Here is a 19,276-nt window from a genome sequence, read left to right on the forward strand (position 1 = left end):
CCAATTTATGGTACATTTCCCAAAGGATAACACTTTCAAAGATGCCCACTGTTGCTTGGTCGGTTGAATGCCTAGTGCTGTAGATGCACCTGATGACCCATCCCTGCATTGCAGCAGCTCACAGATGTTTGCAGTGCTCATTTTAGCCACTTGCCTGGGGAAGTTTATCAAACAACTGAGCAAGCCACCAGTGGCCTGAGGATTGTGAATTTATAGGCCATTTGAGGCTTCATACCACTTGGAGCTACATACCACTCTCGAAGCTACAAACATGAGTCTGACCAAACTGCGGGAGGCAGTGGAAGACAGGAGTGCCTGGTGTGCTCTGGTCCATGGGGTCACGAAGAGTCGGACACAACTAAACAACTAAACAACAACACCACTTGGAGCAGTTAACTGTGTTTCTGAAGAATGTGGTTTGAGGATGGCCACTCCCCATGCCTCACCCTGACTTCTCTTGACACTTGGATAAACAAACAATGCCATAATTTAAGTCTCCTGGAGGCTCTGTAGAGACTTGAGGCAGGAAACACCTTCTGTTTCTTTGCGGCCAAGAACAGTTTGAGATGGTCTTTGGCGGGTGCAGGTTTTCCTTTGCTTGTGCTTGGAAGCTCCTGCTTCCCTTGACTCCCCCTCAACTTTCAAGAAAACTGTTCCTTTGCACGACCTGTTGAGACCCTGGGCATCCTGTGCTTGTGTCAGGAGGAGCAGGGGAAGGAAAACAATTGCTTTCAGCATTTAAGCCGTGTGGGTGGCACAATAGCTCTCTGCAAGAATTGAGGACACAGTGTACGCGAATCCTTCCTAAACAAACAGCTCTTGAATGTTCATTATGGGAATCAATCAATTAGGTCTGTTCTGGCTAGGGTGATTATTACTAATGTTCTCTGCCTATTGGCTTTGAGGCAACCAGATCACAAGGCAAGGTCTCTGACCAAGGCATGATTTGCTCTCAGCTAGTCCTGTGATGCTTAAAACTAGATTAGTTTCCCTTTCTTAAATAGAGCCTTTCAGTTACTGGATGGTGGGAGGAAAGAGTGTATAACTGGAACTGGTTAAAAAAGCATTGTGATAGAAAAAGGAGTGATTCCCATTGCACTGCATGTAGTATTAGCATTTCAGTATGTTTTTGTCATGTACCTAGTAGTCTGTTTCTCAAATAACATCCTTCTTTTTCTGTTCACCCTCCCTTGAACACTCCATAGAGTGGGAAGAGAGTATAATATAATCATGTATATTTATATGTTGTGCAGTTATGAGAAGGGGTAGGATGAAAGGGATGGGTGGAGATGAGGAGGACAGAGGCTTCCAGGTAGGGCTGAGCTGACTTCCCTCCCATGCTGCAGGTGTTAGGGCAGAGGTGGGGGAACCCCAGCCCAGGGGCCTAATTAGGTCGGGCAGGCCTCTCCATTTTCCCTGCTAGGCTGTTTCGGCCAAGCCACACCCACTTTCCCTACACCCACTGGGCGGGAAAAGATGAGCAGGAAAACATGCACCTGGGCCAAAGGATGTTTGCAGGCACCACTAATCAGCAGCACCTGTAAAGCCCTGTGCCCATCCCATTGCAAGTGCATAAAGAAAGGTAAAGGGACCCCTCACCATTAGGTCCAGTCGTGGCCGACTCTGGGGTTGTGGCGCTCATCTCGCTTTATTGGCCGAGGGAGCCGGCGTACAGCTTCCAGGTCATGTGGCCAGCATGACTAAGCCGCTTCTGGCGAACCAGAGCAGTGCACAGAAACGCCGTTTACCTTCGCACCGGAGCGGTACCTATTTATCTACTTGCACTTTGATGTGCTTTCGAACTGCTAGGTTGGCAGGAGCAGGGACCGAGCAACTGGAGCTTACCCCGTCATGGGGATTTGAACCGCCGACCTTCTGATCGGCAAGTCCTAGGCTCTGTGGTTTAACCCACAGCGCCACCTGCGTCCCATAGCAAGCCCCTAAGACCAGCTGACAATTATGGTAATTGGGTTTAGTTGAACTATGTGACTGTATTTCTAAGGGCACCTTCCTTTTAAGATTGAGGAAGTTAGGCCCCCATGTTTTTCAGCAGCAGGCCCAGAGGCATGAAGAGAAAGAACAATGGATCTTACCAGTTCTTAATAAAGACCATTTTACTTTAGTCTGTTTGATGCCCCATCTCTCCCCTGGAGCAACCATTAAGCAACACGTTGTATCAGGAGTGCTTTAAGCTGTGGAATGCATAACTGCACTTTCAGGTCATTTCCCTTTAGTGTACAATCACACATGCAACCAAATCCTATTACCCTAACAGTAGGCATGAAAAGAAACAAGGAGGATGGGACATAAGGTCATAGAAAGGTGGCTTATAAAGACTTCACTGGGAGCTTTTGAAAGCTAACACAGAGAAATTGGAAATAGATTTCAAGATAGCTTGGAAGCTACCGTAACCATCCAAGTTTCAAAGTGCCAGAGGCATAGGATGACAGTGATGTGGAATCCCTGCTGTTTAGAAAGATGCCAAATGAAAGTGTAATTAAGGATTTATTATGCCAGCCTCCTGTTGATGCAACAATTTTATTTGTTTGCTTCAATTCATGCTCTGCCTTATCTGGAGCTCAAGTTCACTACATTATTATTTTTTTTAAAAAATACTTTTATTAAAGTTTTCTTGGTTTACAAAGGTATGCGCTATGTCTCTTTTTTCAAGTTAAATTTTCCATAGGTCAGTTTCATTTGTTGAGACATTAGGGTTACATTAAGAAGAAAAGGGGGGGAAGAGATGGAGGGGGGAAAGAAGAGTGGGGGTGGGGTCGGGAGGCAATGTTTCTAATTTGCTTAATGTGTGTGGGGGGGTTTTGTGTCAGCTTCGTTTGTGCGGGTTCTCTTTGCTATTCGCTTGTGTTCCTTTGGTGGCGAGAGAAATTGGAGTTGGCCTAGGGTGTGGTTGCTTGTTTGTGATTGGCTGTGGTGAACTTTGTTTTTGTTTTTGAGTGGGGTGGATGGGTGTTTTTGAATCAGGTTAGCCATATTGATTTGTATGCTCTTGGTGGATCCTTTTTTTTTTTATAAAGATATTTATTGAAATTTTCAAAAAATAAAGAAAAAACAAAAAAAATAAAAAATAAAAAACACACATATAATTACATTCCTTTCTTTCAATAACATATTTCCTTGACTTCCCCACACCTCCCCTTCTTGTATTCCAATTCAATTTTTAGTTCAGCAAGTTCTTATCCCCAAATTTTACCTTATTATATTTAAATCCTTTTGGTTAACCAGTTTTAACATAAACCTCAGTCTTTATGCATCAGTACTTATTCTTAATATCTTTTTCTAAGATCGACCCCAATTCCCTTTCACGAGTTCCCCATTTTAATATAAGTAACAAAACAAAGTATATAAAAACAAAGTATAATTGTACACCCTTTGGATACCCAAAACCCCACTCCCCGCCTTTCCCGGTTTCAAGCTCCAACAGATGTCCATCAGTCTATCTGCTGTCAGCCTGGTGACCTCACGTCCGAGGCTCTAAAGTCTCTCTCATTTCCTCTCTGCCGGGTTTTTTGGTAGTCCTTTATATTAAACACCAAATCTCGGAGAAGCTCTGTCCCAATAAGGTCCATGTTTCTTCCAGCCAGACCTCCATATTTAAAATTGTAGTCCAAATCTTGTTTCTTACTTCTTTTAAGTCCAAATGTCCCAGAAACTCCAGCTTCCACTTTAGTCAGGTTTGTAATCCATAAGTCTTCAGATCTCCACATGAGGAGATCTCTCCATTCCTCATTCTTCCATTCAAACCAGATTTTCATAATCTCATTCTTCTTTTCCTTTATATCCATCTTAGCAGGCCTCTGGCTCTCCTTAATCATCTGCGGCATTATAGCTCCTCCTTCCTTTCTCTCTAAATTGTCATGTATCTCTTTCCCCACTTTCACAAATTTCTCGGATTTCTTTTCTTGTTCAGCTGCAAAATTTTTTAGCTCAGTTACAAAATCTTTTTGTTCTGATACAAAGACTTGAGTCAAGTCCCTTCCAGTTTCAGCAAGTTTATTTACTGTTTCATTCAATGTTGTAACATTTGTAGCCAAAACATTGCTTTGTTCTTGAAATTTTCCCAGGAGAAAGAAAGCCCTCTCCAGTTCAGTCAGTATTTTTCCACTTGCAGCCATTCTTGTAATGTCCCAGAGCCCCCTCTAGAGGAGTTCTGGTTACTTAGTATTCCTTCCAGCTCCAATCCAAAAGTCAAATTAACTTTTTCTCTTTATTTTCAACAATTTATTACCTGAATGTAACAAATATAACCAGCCGAGGCAACAGAAACAAAGTTCTCTTTTTTCCCCAGCTTTGACAGCTAGTTTGACAGCTGTCAAAATCTTCTATGTCTCTTCAACAGGCTCTCTCACGGATCGCTCCCGGGTCCTGGGGGGAGGGGTGACGGTTCCACTCTCAAAATTTACTCTTATCCTCCAGCAAAGTCACTTATACTGCCAAAACGTGAAATTAATTACTTTTATCCTCTCAAGAAGAAGGTGTTCTCTCAACCTTAGTTATCTAGTCCTTGCTTTAAGATGTTTACAAGACGGGGAGACGGACTTCCTCTTTGCGCCTTCCCCGCTCGTGCCAAATCCAAAAAAGAAATTTTAAATCCAATTTCCGTATTACTCACGGGTTGTTACTTTTAGTCCAAATGTTCACAGGAAGAAGTCAGCGCTCTCCGACCATGGCATGCGGCTTCACTCCGTAGGGGAAGCAGTCGACTCACAGCACCGCGCCTCTCCCTGTCCCCCGTTCCGAAGCCTTTAAAAAGGCTCCTTCGCGGGTCGGGGGGCGCAAATGGTGCCCGCCGAGTCACCAAGTCCACAGGCTTCAGCGCCTGTGGTTTCTGAGGGTCCCCGCGTCGCCGCCGCGGCAGGACCCGTCCCCTACTGAGCAGATTCCCTCCAGAGCTCGGAGGGAATCCGCCATTAGTCGATCGCGCTAACCCGGAAGTCCGCTCTTGGTGGATTCTTGTCATTGTCTTGTTGGGCTGTGTATGTGATAAAGGGGAGCCATACCGGGGTGAAGGTATCTTCTATTTGTCCCCGTGTCAGTTTCAGTTTGTTGGTTAATTTTTCTAGTAGGGCTGTTTCCCATACTATTTGGTACCATTGGTCCATCCTTACTCCTGACAGGTCTCTCCAGTGTCTGGCTATGATGTTTCTGGTTGCTGAGAGTAGGTGGGTTATGAGTTCTTTGTGATGTGAGTGGGCATTATTGTCTTGGAATATGTTTAGTAGGGCCAGTTCTGGGGTGATTTCTAATACTTGCTTAGTTATTTTACATATTTCTTGTATGACTGTTGTCGAAAAATAGTTGGATTTTAGGGCATTCCCACCACATGTGTATGTATGTGTCTGTGGAGGTGCACCCTCTCCAGCATTTTGGTGAGGTTCCTGGGCGTATTAGCGCTGATTTCCTTGGTGTTAAGTACCACCTGTAGATGCGTTTCAGAGTGAGTTCTCTCCTTCTTGTTGATACGGATTGGGGGGCGGGGTTAGACCACATTCTGATCCTCTGAGTGGGGTTAATCTCATAGCCTATGTCGTCTTCCCAATGTATTTTTATTATGTCTAGGAGGTTCGTGGGGCTACAACATTTTTTAAAACTTAACCCTCCCCTCTGAAAGCTTCCAAACAAACTAAATATAAAACTCCATCATGTAAGCATACAATTCAATCTAAACCCACATTAATTTTAATTGGGACTTCCACAGGGGGAGTATAGTCAGATCTCCTGCTCTGCAACTTTAATGACTCCCCCAGTTCTCCCACAAGACAAGCCCCTCACCTTCTTTCATGGCATAGCTCTTAACTTTTCTCCTCCCCTCCAACCAGTTCCACATTTTCTTGTGCACTATGGGTGCAGCTGCTGCCTCATGGAATTGTCATTCGCAGCATATTGGAGTGCCCCCTGCTGCTGCTGCTTTATTTAGAATATTAGCCTGTCCAACCCCCACCCCCAACAGTATGTGTACAACAGTACATTAAATTACCTGTTCATTAAACTATTTCTGTAATTTCATGTTGTTTTAAACTGTTCTAAATATTGTGTAATATTGTGTTTTAATATCAAACTTAGGTTTTAAGTGTTGTAACCTGCCCTGGGACCTTAGGGTGAAGGGTGGGTAAACAACAACAACCACCACCACCAACCTTTGCTGTAAGCCTTGATTAAACCAAGAAGGCTATAATGAGCTACAGTTTTCTGTTTCGTCGGAACCTGGGAAGCTACGGTTGTTGTTTCATTCTGTTACTACTTGTTCATGCTGTTTTAGGTGGTGAGTTTGCTGTATTTTATATTTCTTTATTTTTATTTGAAATGAATTTGCTGCTTTTACTATTTTTTATTGCAAGTTGCCTTGGGACTACAGAGTTAGGCAACAAAGTAAACAAATAATTTGCCCACTTTGGAATAAGATAGAATCTTAAAACGTGGTTTGAAATTGCTTTAAATTCCTGACTTGCTCTGAAGCTGCTATGCATATTTTCCCGGATATTTATTATTTTATCTGAACCAGCTTACAGGAGCCATTTTGGGGTAAGGGGCGTGCTAAAAGTGAACTTAAAGAGGCACGTTTGTGTTGTGGATGTGTTTGTTTTGTTTCTTTGTGACTAGTTAATATACAGTCCCATCCCTGGTTAACAGACACTTCCAGAAGGGATATAGAGCACCATTTATATAATGCAAATTAATCATGAGACTAGTTGATGTAACGTAAAAATCGTAAAGCTAAACAGTTTTAAAGGGATATGACTTAACCAGAGGAAGCAATTATGAGTTGAAGCTTTGAAGCATTTCATTAGGCATAGGATATAGCAATTGGGAATTCATTACAGTTGTTGGAGAAGGGCAGGGTTGTTTTTCTCAAAACGCAACTGAGAAAGTAGGCTACCTGTATTACGGAGCTTGTATCAATGTTCATCTTGCCAGCTGTTGAAAAGTGATTAGCCTGTATTTATGTAAAACCTCTCATTATGAAATGCAGGAATCTTGACTGGTAGCACCAACTATTTCGAGTTACATATACAATTCCTCCCAGTGACGCTGAACCTCAAGGGAATTTTTGTATTTCCATAACTTTCTTTCCTTCTCTAGGCAGATAAATGTAGGTTATCCCTTTCAATGTGATCCTAAGCTCTTGAGAAGGAAGGTATGGTTGGTCGCCTGTCAGCAAAAAGGCAAAAGAAGGGCTGTGGAATTGCAGATTGATAAGCTTCTTGTGTCAAGAAGCTACCTTAGACAAACCTACAAAATAGTTTACTTTCCTATAATAGGTTGGCCATTTATGCTGCATACCGTCCATTGAGCCACACAGCAACACCCGCCATTCCCCAATTGAAGATGGCTTTTACTCGTAAACCATTGAAGCCTTTTGGGTAGGTTGCTATGGTGACAGATTGAAGTGGTGGAAACGAGTGACACAAAAAGGCTAAAACATGGAATGGGTTGTCAGGAAATATATGTCGGCAGAAGGGGTGTTCAGATAAACATCCAACATGCATTGATTTCAGGATTGTACCCTCTCAACATGCACATCCGGTAGTCTTGTGAAATGGCCCCACACGTGGTCTGAGGTATACAGAATTCTTCCACATGAGGATTCATTTGGAATCCTTCTTCACATGGGGGAGCTCTGCACATGTACATGTGTATGTGCACAGGGCATAGAGCCCCCTTCACATGCCTGCTGAATGTGCATGACTTATGGCAGGAGGGCTTGGAGGACAGGTGTCTAGCGGCAGGGCTAAACACTGCAATCCCATGACCTTACTCATTCATTATTTCAATAGATGAGGGATCAAGTGATCTCCATAGACTATAATTGCAGGTCTCAAACTGTCACTAACCTGGCTATTGGCCCTGCTGGCTGGGGATAATGGGAGTCCAGCAACATCTGGAGGGCCACAGTTTCCTCATCCACTGCCATAAAAAGACATTCTAAAGTGTGGAGGGAACAGTTTAATAAGCATGGGTCAACACTTTTCAGGCATTAAGTGGCATATCACTTGAACGTATAATGGAACTGGATTTCTTGAACCATTAGTTTTTAAGGGATCCTCCTTAGTGTTTGATGTTGATTACTGTCATTTCTTTGTACCTTTTGGTTGGCTTATGATTATACTCTTGGTTTTATATTAAAGTACTGTACTGGTAATTCTTTTGTGAACAGGACACTGAAAATATTCACATGCACCCGAACAAATATATTTGATGCCGTTTCCAGCATCCACTTTCTTAATCTAATGTATTTTGGAACAGCAAAACCTGGCCCTCTGGTGCCCCTCCTCCCTCCAGGGCATGAAGAAGGTACATCACTTTGGTCTCCTGAAATCACTCTTGCCCCTAGGTTTGTCCTTCTCTTCCCAGAAAAGTAAGAGTAAGGCAGAGTAAGGTGGGGAACTGAATCCACTGCCCTCCTGCAGGCCAAGATTGACAGATGGGTGTCATGTGATCTGTTTTGCCCATACCAAGTACCAGTTGATCAGGAAGGGCTTCAAGAAAGAGGAGGCGATGTCTTATTGCCTTCATGTGGTGGTGATACTGGAGAAGGAAAACTCACAAAAGACTTTAATCCCCAAAGAACCAATGTAGGATGTCTGAATGGTGGGAAGAGAGTCAGTGAAATTTATAGATGCCAGATTTCCATTCAAGGCTCAGGCCAAGGTAGAATTCTCCCACCTGCTCCATCAGGGGCACAAAAAGAGTGGAAGACAAGCTGACAATCTGCTCTAGTACTAGGGTAAAATTAGACAACCTGAAAGGAACATTAGACACTCTCAATTTTCCGCCTTTGTGTCTGAACGTGTGGGAGAGAAAGCTGGACGGAGGTGTTGGCTGTCAAAATAATAGTCGCTCTGACAAAATAATGGGGCTGCACTTATTTTCCTCAAGAAAAGGCTTCGGGAAATACACTGCACTGATTGCCTTTGTTTCATGCTTGATGTATCCTGCATCATTATTATTTGGATTTTGCTCATTCCCCACCCAGGTCCTGCTGACAAAATATTAATCGCTTCAGGACATCATGCAAGCCTGTTCCCCAAAAATATGGAGATTAGCCTTCCTCTTCTTCCTTTTCTTTTTGGAAAACAATTGCATTCTGAGTGGTTGACTTTGCTGTATGAGACGTCAGCACGGTAACATGTCCTGAGACCTTCAGATATGGCAAGCATGATAAATCTAAATGAATACTCTTATAGGTAACATAAGGTCACTGCTGTAGTGCATGAAGGATGGATGAGGGAAGCATAACTCCTCCACTGATTTATGCCCCTAGATGAAAAATACAAAGTGGAAATGTAAGGTGTGTGGCACTTCCTTGAAAGCTTCATTGAAATAAATGGGACTTGTGTGGGAGCAACTCTTTGTGCCACTGTTCCTTTGGAAAGCAAAAAAGCAAGCTGCTTTTTAGAACATGGTAATACCGCTGCACACGACCACAACTCTTCTGTACTCTAATGCCTTTTAAAGTCATATAATTATATCTGCCCCACTTCCCTCAGAAATGTGAATTAGAGGAAGGGAAGTTTCCCTTCTGGAAAGCAGCCCCCTGCCTTTTGCTCTCTAACAAGGAGCATTTTCCCCTCTGGATTTTTCACTCTGTCCACCCTATTTGTATGGACACACTTTCTTTCTCAAAAGGGCATGTTGTATTTCAGCAAGCTCATCCGTGATTATTTTTTTTTTAAAAAAATTGGACAGGTTTAGCATTTGCCTTGGTGAGCAAATGGCCTACATGTGTCTAGATTGGTTAAAGTCTCTTTTTAAAAAATGAATTTGTATAATTAATTTCACAATAGGTCTTTTGGTTTTGTATCTCTGCTGAATACTACACTTGGTATGCCATCACCTTCCCCTACATTTTCTGGAGGCTGTTGATCGCCTTTGTGTCACTTGTAGGTCATATTCTTTCACTCTGTTTTTCTTTCCTTGACAAAGTCCAATCTAAGGAACCAAGTTTGGCCACGTTCTTACAAATCACTGTTCTATCTCTTTTAAAAAAATTTCAACCTGTGTCAGGGGAAAAAATCTACCAATCAGAATATGCCTTAATATATTGTACACTCATGGAGATGTTAATGAGGTGCTTTTGCTGTGGCAGATTTTGCATACAGTGATGTAATTATTTAATAAGCCATCACCTGGACCAGTTAGATTAAATCACGTTATTTGGTACATGTGTTATTAGATAACATGGTGTGATGCAAATGTCCATGTATGACATTGTGTGGGATCAGTCAAAGATCAACGCCCCTAAAAGCACCTTGATTAGTACCTGGTTGGGCTAATTTTAGTGTGCACATGTTGTAGCATGTTATCTGGTATCTAATATCAGCTGATAACAACATACCGTAAAACAAGTATCTCCATCATCTTAAATGAATTCTGAAGCCACCCTAATTATAGATAATTATAGCAAGTGTGTCCTCAGATACAACAATAGACCAAGCCATAAGGAAAAGCAGAAGGCACTTTCTTTATACTGTGCAACAGTTGCAAAAAAGGCTTTACTTTTACAACAAACAGGAGTAATAATAATAATAATAATAATAATAATAATAATAATTTTTTATTATTTATATGCTGCCCATCTGACTGGGTTGCCCCAGCCACTCTGGGCAGCTCCCAACAAGATATTAAAAACACAATAAAACATTTAAAACTTCTCTATACAGTGGTACCTCAGGTTAAGCACTTAATTCGTTCTGGAGGTCCGTTCTTAACCTTAAACTGTTCTTAAGGTACCACTTTAGCTAATGGGGGCCTCCCGATGCTGCCGCGCCGCCCCAGCGCGATTTCTGTTCTCATCCTGAAGCAAAGTTCTTAACCCGAGGTATTATTTCTGGGTTAGCAGAGTCTGTAACCTGAAGCGTCTGTAACCTGAAGCGTCTGTAACCTGAGGTACAGGGCTGCATTCAGATCTCAATTGAACAAAGTAGACTTAAGCTCCTAGGAAGCAAGCACAGAATTGTGCTACAAACCTGCAGACCTATGTACACACATCTTATAATAAGCCCTGCTGAATGAAGCAGGACTTCTGAGTAAACATACATAGGAACCTGATACACATTATACAACAGACCAAAGTAACAGGGTTGGGTTTATTTTCCTTAGGTAGTTCTCTCTCTCTCTCTTGAATGCCCATATGAATGGCTAGCTAAATAAATAGCCAAAAGATCCTTGCAGATGAGTCTGGAGGAGGTGCCCGTCCACATGACTATCACTGATGTGTATGCATAATACTGGGGTACCACCTAAGCTTATATTTTAATAAACCTATGGTATTTAAGGGGTGGTGGAGATAGTATAAAGGCAGAACAAAAGGCAACTTTCAACCTGTGATCCTATACATCAAGGTTTTTGTCTATGAGAATAATATGCACAGAATAGCCTCATCTTGAGTGCAGTATAAATTCACAAAAAAGATCATACTTGTATTATAATTGTGTTGCAGTCAGCCTTATGGATGGGTTGCAGAGCTTGGAGCACATTAGGCGGCCTGAAACTAGGCATCAAGCAGCTCCATGAAGTAAGAATGCTTGAAAATGGCAGCTAAGTGTGTGCTTATACAAAACAGGAGAATCATTTCACAATGAACTCCTAAGAAACTCACATTTCAGGAGTAAACATCCTTGAAATTGACCTTACTAGGAATGACTCAAGAGAATAATAGAGGGGCAAAATTACCCTTGACTGAATAAAGGAAACAGCAGGCTCATAGAAACACATACGCCACTGTGGTGTTAACTATTGCAGTAAAACAACAACAACCTGTAAGGTTTGGGGGAGATTACATATGCCTAGATATTTTGTCGCATTTTTAGAAGAAGACTAAAGTAGTAAGATCTGTTGTATAATCTGAGGCAGCTGAATAAAATGACTTCCCAGAGTATATTTTAATAGTCACAGTAGATACATTTGATTTTCTGGAATTAGAAGCCATTATTTTACCTAATGATTGTGTAGCATACATAATGTTCAGCCTTTCAAATCATCACCCAACTGCCTAACAGGGAGCAGGAAACTTCTACCAGCTTTCAGCCTTTCTTAAATTCTACCCCTTTTGTATTCTTCATACTTACTTCCACTGAAGAAAACTGTTCTTGCTATGCTTGTATACTAATGGTTTTACAAAGGTAGCTGCATTGCATTGGGTTAGACTAGATGACCCTGGGGGTCCCATGCAACTCTATAATTCTATGATTCTATGCCTCCCATAGACATCTGGTTGGCCACTGTGAGAATAGGATGCCAGACTAGATGGATATAGGGCTGATCCAGCAGGACTAGTTATGTTCTTAAGGAGGTCCAATTCCAAACTGAGAGGATGAGCGTTAAAAAAGCAAATGGGTTTTGATATGCAAGTATTGTAAAGGGATGCACAATACCAACCCCCCCCCAATACATTTTGGGGAAAGTCTGAGCTGGTGGCATTGACCAGGAAAGAGACCTTGGTGCTGTGGTGAGCTGTAGGTTGATGGACATGCTGACACAGTGTGCAGCAGGAAAATTCCAAGTTGGGAATAATTAAGAAAGGGATCTGAAATCAAACTGCCAATATTGTAATGCCCTAATACAAAATCTGTGGTGCATCCACACTTGATGTACAGTTGTGGTCAACGATGAAGCATGAAGCAAGTGGGATCCACCTGTCAGCAACCATTCTGAGCTTCTGGCAACCACAGCCAGAATTGTGTTGCAGAATTGCAAAGCGGATTCTCTCCTGCAGACGTCGACGCGTTGTTTGTATATTGCATGCAGTAGGGGGCGGGGGATCACAAGGTTAGCAAGGACCACGTGGGTAGCATTTAGCGGGGCGAAGGCTCAGGTGTGCTTAAAGAGCACGCCTACGCTGGCGGGATGGAGGGTTGCAGCGCGTTGTAGAAGCGCCCTAAAGCTGGCGTCCTAGCCACGAGCTTCGGTAAGGAGGTGTAGTCGAAATGTACAAAGTGGGCTGTTGACACGGATCCAGCCTCAGGGATGCGGGTGGGCTGGGTGACCTCTGAGCACATTCCAGCTCTCAGCCATTCTACCATTCGCCGTAGCTTGCCTTTGGCTTCGAAGCCATTCACAGTGCACTGCCTCTCCCCCTCGACGCCTCCCACCTGCCTCCCATATGCATATATCCGTAGTTTGGGGGGTGGGGTGCAATTCTCCTTTTGACTTGCTTCGAAGCGGGCTGCCCCTACCCGCAAGCAGGGCCCCAGCCCGCTTTAGAGGGCCACTCGTGGGCATGCTCCTCTACCCGGACCCGCTCCCGTTGCAGCCGCGCGCATTGTGACGGCACAGGCGCCCCCGCTGCCTGCCTCCTCCAGCGTCGCCGCCCCCGCCCTCAATCCCGCCTTACGTAGGCTGGGCAGGCCGGCCGGCTGGCTGGCTGCTGCCAACTTTCAAACAATGCGTGCATGGCGGGCTCCGCCCCGGCTGGGCGGAGACGAGGGCTGGGCTCCGAGCCCTCGGCCAACCCTCCGGAGGCGGCCCCGGCCGCGGGGAGCTGGGGGCGCTGCTGACTCGCCGGGGCTGCTTCAGTGCCTGGTTCGGGGTTAAGCGCAGGGGAGACTCGCCAGCCCCAGCCGAGCCAGCGGAGCTGGCGGCGGCCCCCCTCCCTCTCCGCCCCGGTCAATGGCCCCTCGGAGCGCCGCCGCGCAGCTCCGGGCTCCGAGAGCGCCTTGCCCCGCCGAGCAGCCCCTCCGCGTGGCGTGAGTGCATGAAGCAGTGATGGGCAACACGGTGCACAAGACCCTGGCAGGTAAGCGCGGCTGCGGTGGGGTGGGGGGCGTCGAAGGGCGGTTGTCGCTTCTTCCGACAATCCCTGCCGAGGTCGCGGAGCCAGAGACGCGCGGGCGGGCTCCGGGTTTCCTCGCGCGTCTTCGGAGGAGAGCTTTCTCACGGAGCCGTTAGACAAGGATGACCTCCTCCTCCTCCGCTCGGTCGTCGGTGGGGACCTGCTCCCGCGTGTCTTCTGGGGAAAGGCGGGGGCGAGCTCGTTGTCCCCCGGCACCTTCTTTTGCCTTTGGGGGGGCGTGTGTGTGAGAGAGAGCGGGGAAACTGCCCCACCTCCTGGGAAGCAGCTTATCTGTGTGTGCCCTGGTCCCATTGCCCCGGCTGCTTTTGCAGCTCTCTTTTGTTAGTGCAAACAGCAATGGCAGTTTCTATGTCTCTTCTCTCTTTTTCTTTCCCTACCTCGCCCCCTCCCCTCCCTTTCTGCACGTGCTGCTTTCTGTCACTCCCTGTTTTCTGCTGCTGCCGCCGGAGGATAAGATACCTCTGACATACCGGTCCATCCTCCGCTCTGATTGTGGCAAGCTGTCAAATCCGGGTGGTATTGCTGAATTAAGTATGGGAGGTTTTAATTGAAGATATGGGGGCTTAGGAGAGGAGAACTTGTTTCTGCGGATTCCCCATTTCCCTCTTGATTTCTCTTAAAAAGAATATCTGTTTCAGTAATGATCCCCCCTCAGCTCAAAATTCGAATCTTATTTCATGGTAAGGATTTGAGCCTAATGATTCATAGCGACATTTCGATTCTCTGCAGCTTATGGTTCTGGGGAGGAGGACCCTGTAATGAACGAAGGTGGGGCTATGAGGTGCTCAGAGGCAATCCCCTTTTGGTCAGACAAGGAAATGGCAAAAAAAGAAAGAAAGAAATGCGTGTGCAGCCCGATGTATTATTGCACACTTACCTGGTGCTTAAAGTGGGCATAAGACAACAGCGTCAGAAAGGGGGAGTGGCCTTAGCACAATAGTAGAGAAGCTCTTTGCATGCATGTGGCTTCTCTCTCCCTCCCACGTTCTGTCCCCACCATTTCCAGTTAAAACTTAGGGGTTTGTAGGGCAGGGAAAGATGCTTCTGCTGCTCACAATAGGCAGTGCAGGGCGAAAAAGGCACCCGTGGTCTGAACTGGTGTGTAAGGTGAAGCTGCTCTTTTGGTGGAAAAAGCTGTGCATTTAAAATGTTGACATGAAACATCTGTGTCTGATTTGATGGGAATTAAAAATCTGTATCCCGTGAATTTATTCCACTTTATGCACTGTGGTATGCAAATGTGTAGGAAACATAGGGTGCATGCATTTCAAGAGCTGTGATCCTGAATAAGTCTCAAGTGGGCAGTCAGTGGGATTTCCAAATGTAAAATGTTTGGAATTGAATGAGGAAGAACTTTGACAAGCTGAGGGCTGGGGATGCAGAGAAGAAGAGGACCTGTTGCCTTTTTAGTGGGCACGGTTGGCAGACCAGGCATGAGTGAGAGGAGACAGATGCAGGAACGGATGGCTTTTGTTCCATAGCCAAGTGGCATGCTGGCGGTAGAACCAGTCCGTTTCGAAGCAGACTGTTTTCTTACGAAGAATGGTTCTGCTCCCTCTTTTAACCCCTGTTTCTGTGGAAGGGAAAGAATATGCTTTTCAAAACTCAGGCCTTTTCAGGATCTGCTGTGCCCCCCTCCCCCAGAAATTGAAATAAAAACAATGAACTTGAGCAGCAGCTGGGATGTCTTTTGGTCCCCTGCAAGTACAACAAAAGAAGGCAAAACTCTGTTTCTGGCTGAAAAAGCCGTTTATGTGACTGAATTGAAGAGACGCCGCTGCCTCTCATTGTGAAATTTCCGAGTGTATTGGCCTTTATTTTTGCTTTTTGAAGACTTTGTATGTAGTTTCTTCTTTGTGACTCAAAAAGGGGGAAAATTGAAACCACATCTGAAACCTGTTTGGTGCATTCAATGACTTAATTTAAAATAAAGGTGCCCTCCCCAGCCAGCATTGTTCTGATATAATGAGAATAAAATCCACCCCCCCCCTTTTTGCTTGCAAGTTTGTAATTGCGACTCCTCCCTTCAACCCTGTCAGTGGGCAATGAGAACAGTTGGTTGATGAAGAATTAACGGTATTGAATTACTGCTCAGAGCTCCTGTGAGCTTGTGTCTTCAGCTGTCTCCTTTTTCTCTCTCTTGCTCTTCCTTATACCGTATGTCGTATTTAGTATACTTGGCTGCCTTATAAAGCCTGGGAGGCACGCTGCTGAACTGTGGCTGTCCTACAACACAATTATGAAGTTCCCTTTCTATAATGAGGAGCATAAAAGCCCTAGTCTGAAATTCTCTTTGCAGCCCTACAAAACCTTTGAAAGTGGGCTTAATTTTGCTCGTTGGAGTTAAAAAGTGATGCTTTATTTCTACTTTACAGTTTATTTCTATTCTTCTTTCATCTTAGGGACTTGATTAGACATCCAAATAAATTACGTATTTTATCAGTCAAGCACTTGATTTTACAAAGATGAAATTTCACCTGTATAGCAGCTCATCTGTATAGTAGCTGCCCCACTGGAATATGTACCAGACCTCAGAACCCTGCATGAAATACTGGAACAAGAGAGAGAAGCTTTTGTCTGAAAACTGTAGCTGCAGCCATGCTTATATGCATCACAGAAATATGTGCACCTTGGGCTAGTCACTGTCTCTCCGCCCAGCCTCCCTCACAAGGTCACTGAGGGGTTAAAGGTTAGAGGAGGCCCATGCATGTCACCCAAAACATCTGGAGAGAGGGCAAGATATAAATGTATATATATTTAAAACACATACCTGTATTTCTACTATCCAAAGGGTCAAATTCATTTTCACCTTGCTCTACATTATTTGCCTCAATTTGTAGAGTTTACAAAATAGCCAAAAAGCAAGATCACAATCCATTCTAGGTACAGACTTGATGGAAACTTCAAGTCCACCAACTGAAAGAGCCACAGACAACCTGATAGGCATCTCTGCAGCCATTGAAAACATAGGATCTGCAAACTGTTTGTCAGGTTGATCTAGACATGTTATTGTCATGTGGGAGGGAGGATGATTATACCCGTTAAATAAGAGAGACTCAGTAGGGTGATGGGCTCCGCATCTTCTGATGTGGAAAGCAACGAGAAGCAGCTTTGTGCCATGCAGAAAGGTTAAGAGGTTATTAAGGCTACTTCTGTCATTTTGCTAAGCTAAGCTGCTTAACTTTATCAAGCAAGCTTTCGACTAGAGCAACCTACACAAACATTAATGTTAATAGCTGGGAGTTTAACATCCTTGACTCATGAAGGACCTGTGCTCTTATCTAGCACAGAGTCTTCTCATGCTCCCACACTTTACAGAGTGCAATTGGAATTGCACAGAACCACTTTTGCAATTACAAAAGCTCATTACTTATACACATTGGTATTTAATTGGATTCTGCTCTGAGTCTGAGTGTTTTGGTGTAACATACACATCAGTTTTCTTCCTTGCCAATAGTCACTTAAAAGGTAAAGGGGCCCCTGACCATTAGGTCCAGTCGTGGCCGACTCTGAGGTTGCGGCGCTCATCTCGCTTTATTGGCCGAGGGAGCTGGCGTACAGCTTCCGGGTCATGTGGCCAGCAGGACTAAGCCGCTTCTGGCGAACCAGAGCAGCGCACGGAAACGCCGTTTACCTTCCCGCCAGAGCGGTACCTATTTATCTACTTGTACTTTGACGTGCTTTCGAACTGCTAGGTTGGCAGGAGCAGGGACCGAGGAACGGGAGCTCACCCCGTCGCAGGGATTCAAACCGCCAACCTTCTGATCGGCAAGTCCTAGGCTCTGTGGTTTAACCCACAGCGCTATGTGTGTGTGTGTGTTTTTTTACTAGAATTAACATGGTATATTAATAATGAGCAGGAAGTTACATAAAACTTTTATTTAGGTATGAGCAGTTCCTAGTAGTAAAAAATCTGTTTTCCTCGCTTTGCTGTGGGGAAGTTGTAGAATTTATAAAATATAGAGTGAAAAATATGGTATGTTATTTTGTTATGGGTCTTTTAAAAACATTTGCATCATTAAAGCTCCATTCAACTTGAAATTGCATTGTGCCAGGATTGCTGTTAAAAACATATTTTTCAAGCTATATATACTCTTAGGAGTAAGATATGGAGAAATAGAGAACATATTACTACATACAGTATTTAAAATTGTGGAGAAAGAGGTTGATTTACATTGAAATGATAGAATCTTTAAAGCTTGAAATGTGGCAATTATGTCGCACGTTCTGTGGATATGTAGGATTATGACTATATTATATTTTGTTGCACAAGTGATGTTCCTCCATTCTGTAACATGGAATGTCTTAATATTCTTCCACAACAGTTGCTGGAGAACTAAAGATTCTTCTGTGCATATTTAAATTCTTGGGCTAATTCCCATTTGAAAATGCCAGGGGTGTTTAGGGTGATCATATAACTGTCCCAGTATCTTTAGGAATCTTTCATCTCCCCATCTACAGAAGCTTGAAGAGCTCTTCTTTATATTGTGTCAGCAGATGCTTTCTTGTTTAAGCAAAAGAAAATTCTTTTGCCCAGTCATCACAGTAGCAACAGTTTGTAGCAAAGCTGGGATAAACCAGACTAATATTCACCCAGCACTTAAGTGAAATGTTTATTTGATGCATCAAAGCTCCTTGCTGACTTTACTTTCTGTTTGTTTTCTTGAATTCTACATTAGAACTTTTTTGAAGTTGCAGAAGAGAGAGTTTTATTCTGATCCCATGCAGAGAAAGTCCAGACAGACCATTCTCACTTACATCATGGAAAAAGCCCAAATAATCAACATTCCTCTGTATTCCTTAGATACTGTAGCTTTTAATGAGAAATATTGGGGTGGGAATTGAAGTTCAATTTCTGCCTTTTAAGGCATTCTGCAGTGCAGTCTTACACATTGCTACTAAATATAAAGCTCAGTTTTCAGTGATGGCTTACTCCTAGGTAGGTGGGTATAGGATTTCAATCTTGGGTCTTAAACCACAGTCCTTTATCAATTTACTTGGGAGTAAGCCACCAATGAACTCACTGGGGTTTACTTATGGGTCGACAGGATTGCACTGTTAAGCCTTAAATTATAAAGCTATTATTCCCATTCTGCTCTTAACATTCAGAAAAGCTTTTAGGAAGCATCTTATTTTGTTATCATCGCTAGCATTTTGATAGTTAACACAGCAAAGATACATTGTTCAAACATTGAACATGTTAAGGACATTGCCACAGTACTGGAATGAGTAATACAGCAGGGCTAATGAAATACCATTTTTATACATGTATTGAGAAATCACTATGAAAGGTTTGAATGCAAGAGTTAATGTGCTACTTAAACATTTTTTTTAACCCTCTGTAGTGGTAAAAATTGCTTTTATTTAAAAGCTTGCAGGTATAATCCTTTTCCACTTGCCAAAGAAACTTCTCGTATTATGCATTTCTTGAGCCACAGTCCTTACATAGCACACTAACAAATTGGG

General features: G+C 43.7%; 1 protein-coding gene across 8 annotated transcripts in view; it reads left to right on the top strand.

Moving 5' to 3' along the window:
• The window catches only part of NEURL1B (neuralized E3 ubiquitin protein ligase 1B), a 188,588-nt gene that overhangs the window by 124,104 nt on the left and 45,208 nt on the right, over positions 1-19,276 (top strand). For 7 of the 8 annotated variants that reach the window (XR_014543045.1, XR_014543046.1, XR_014543047.1 and 4 more), the window contains exon 1: positions 13,341-13,753. The exons of the other annotated variant lie outside the window; for it this stretch is intronic. Coding sequence is in view for 2 of the 7 variants with exons in the window: in XM_083594095.1 (XP_083450221.1) it covers positions 13,723-13,753 (31 nt within the window). In the remaining 5 variants the exon portion in view is untranslated. Of the gene's footprint in view, positions 1-13,340; positions 13,754-19,276 lie in introns of those variants that run through there. 8 annotated transcript variants of the gene reach the window in all.

The sequence above is a fragment of the Podarcis filfolensis genome (assembly GCF_964270895.1).
Source record: "Podarcis filfolensis genome assembly, chromosome: 2".
NCBI lineage: Eukaryota > Metazoa > Chordata > Lepidosauria > Squamata > Lacertidae > Podarcis > Podarcis filfolensis.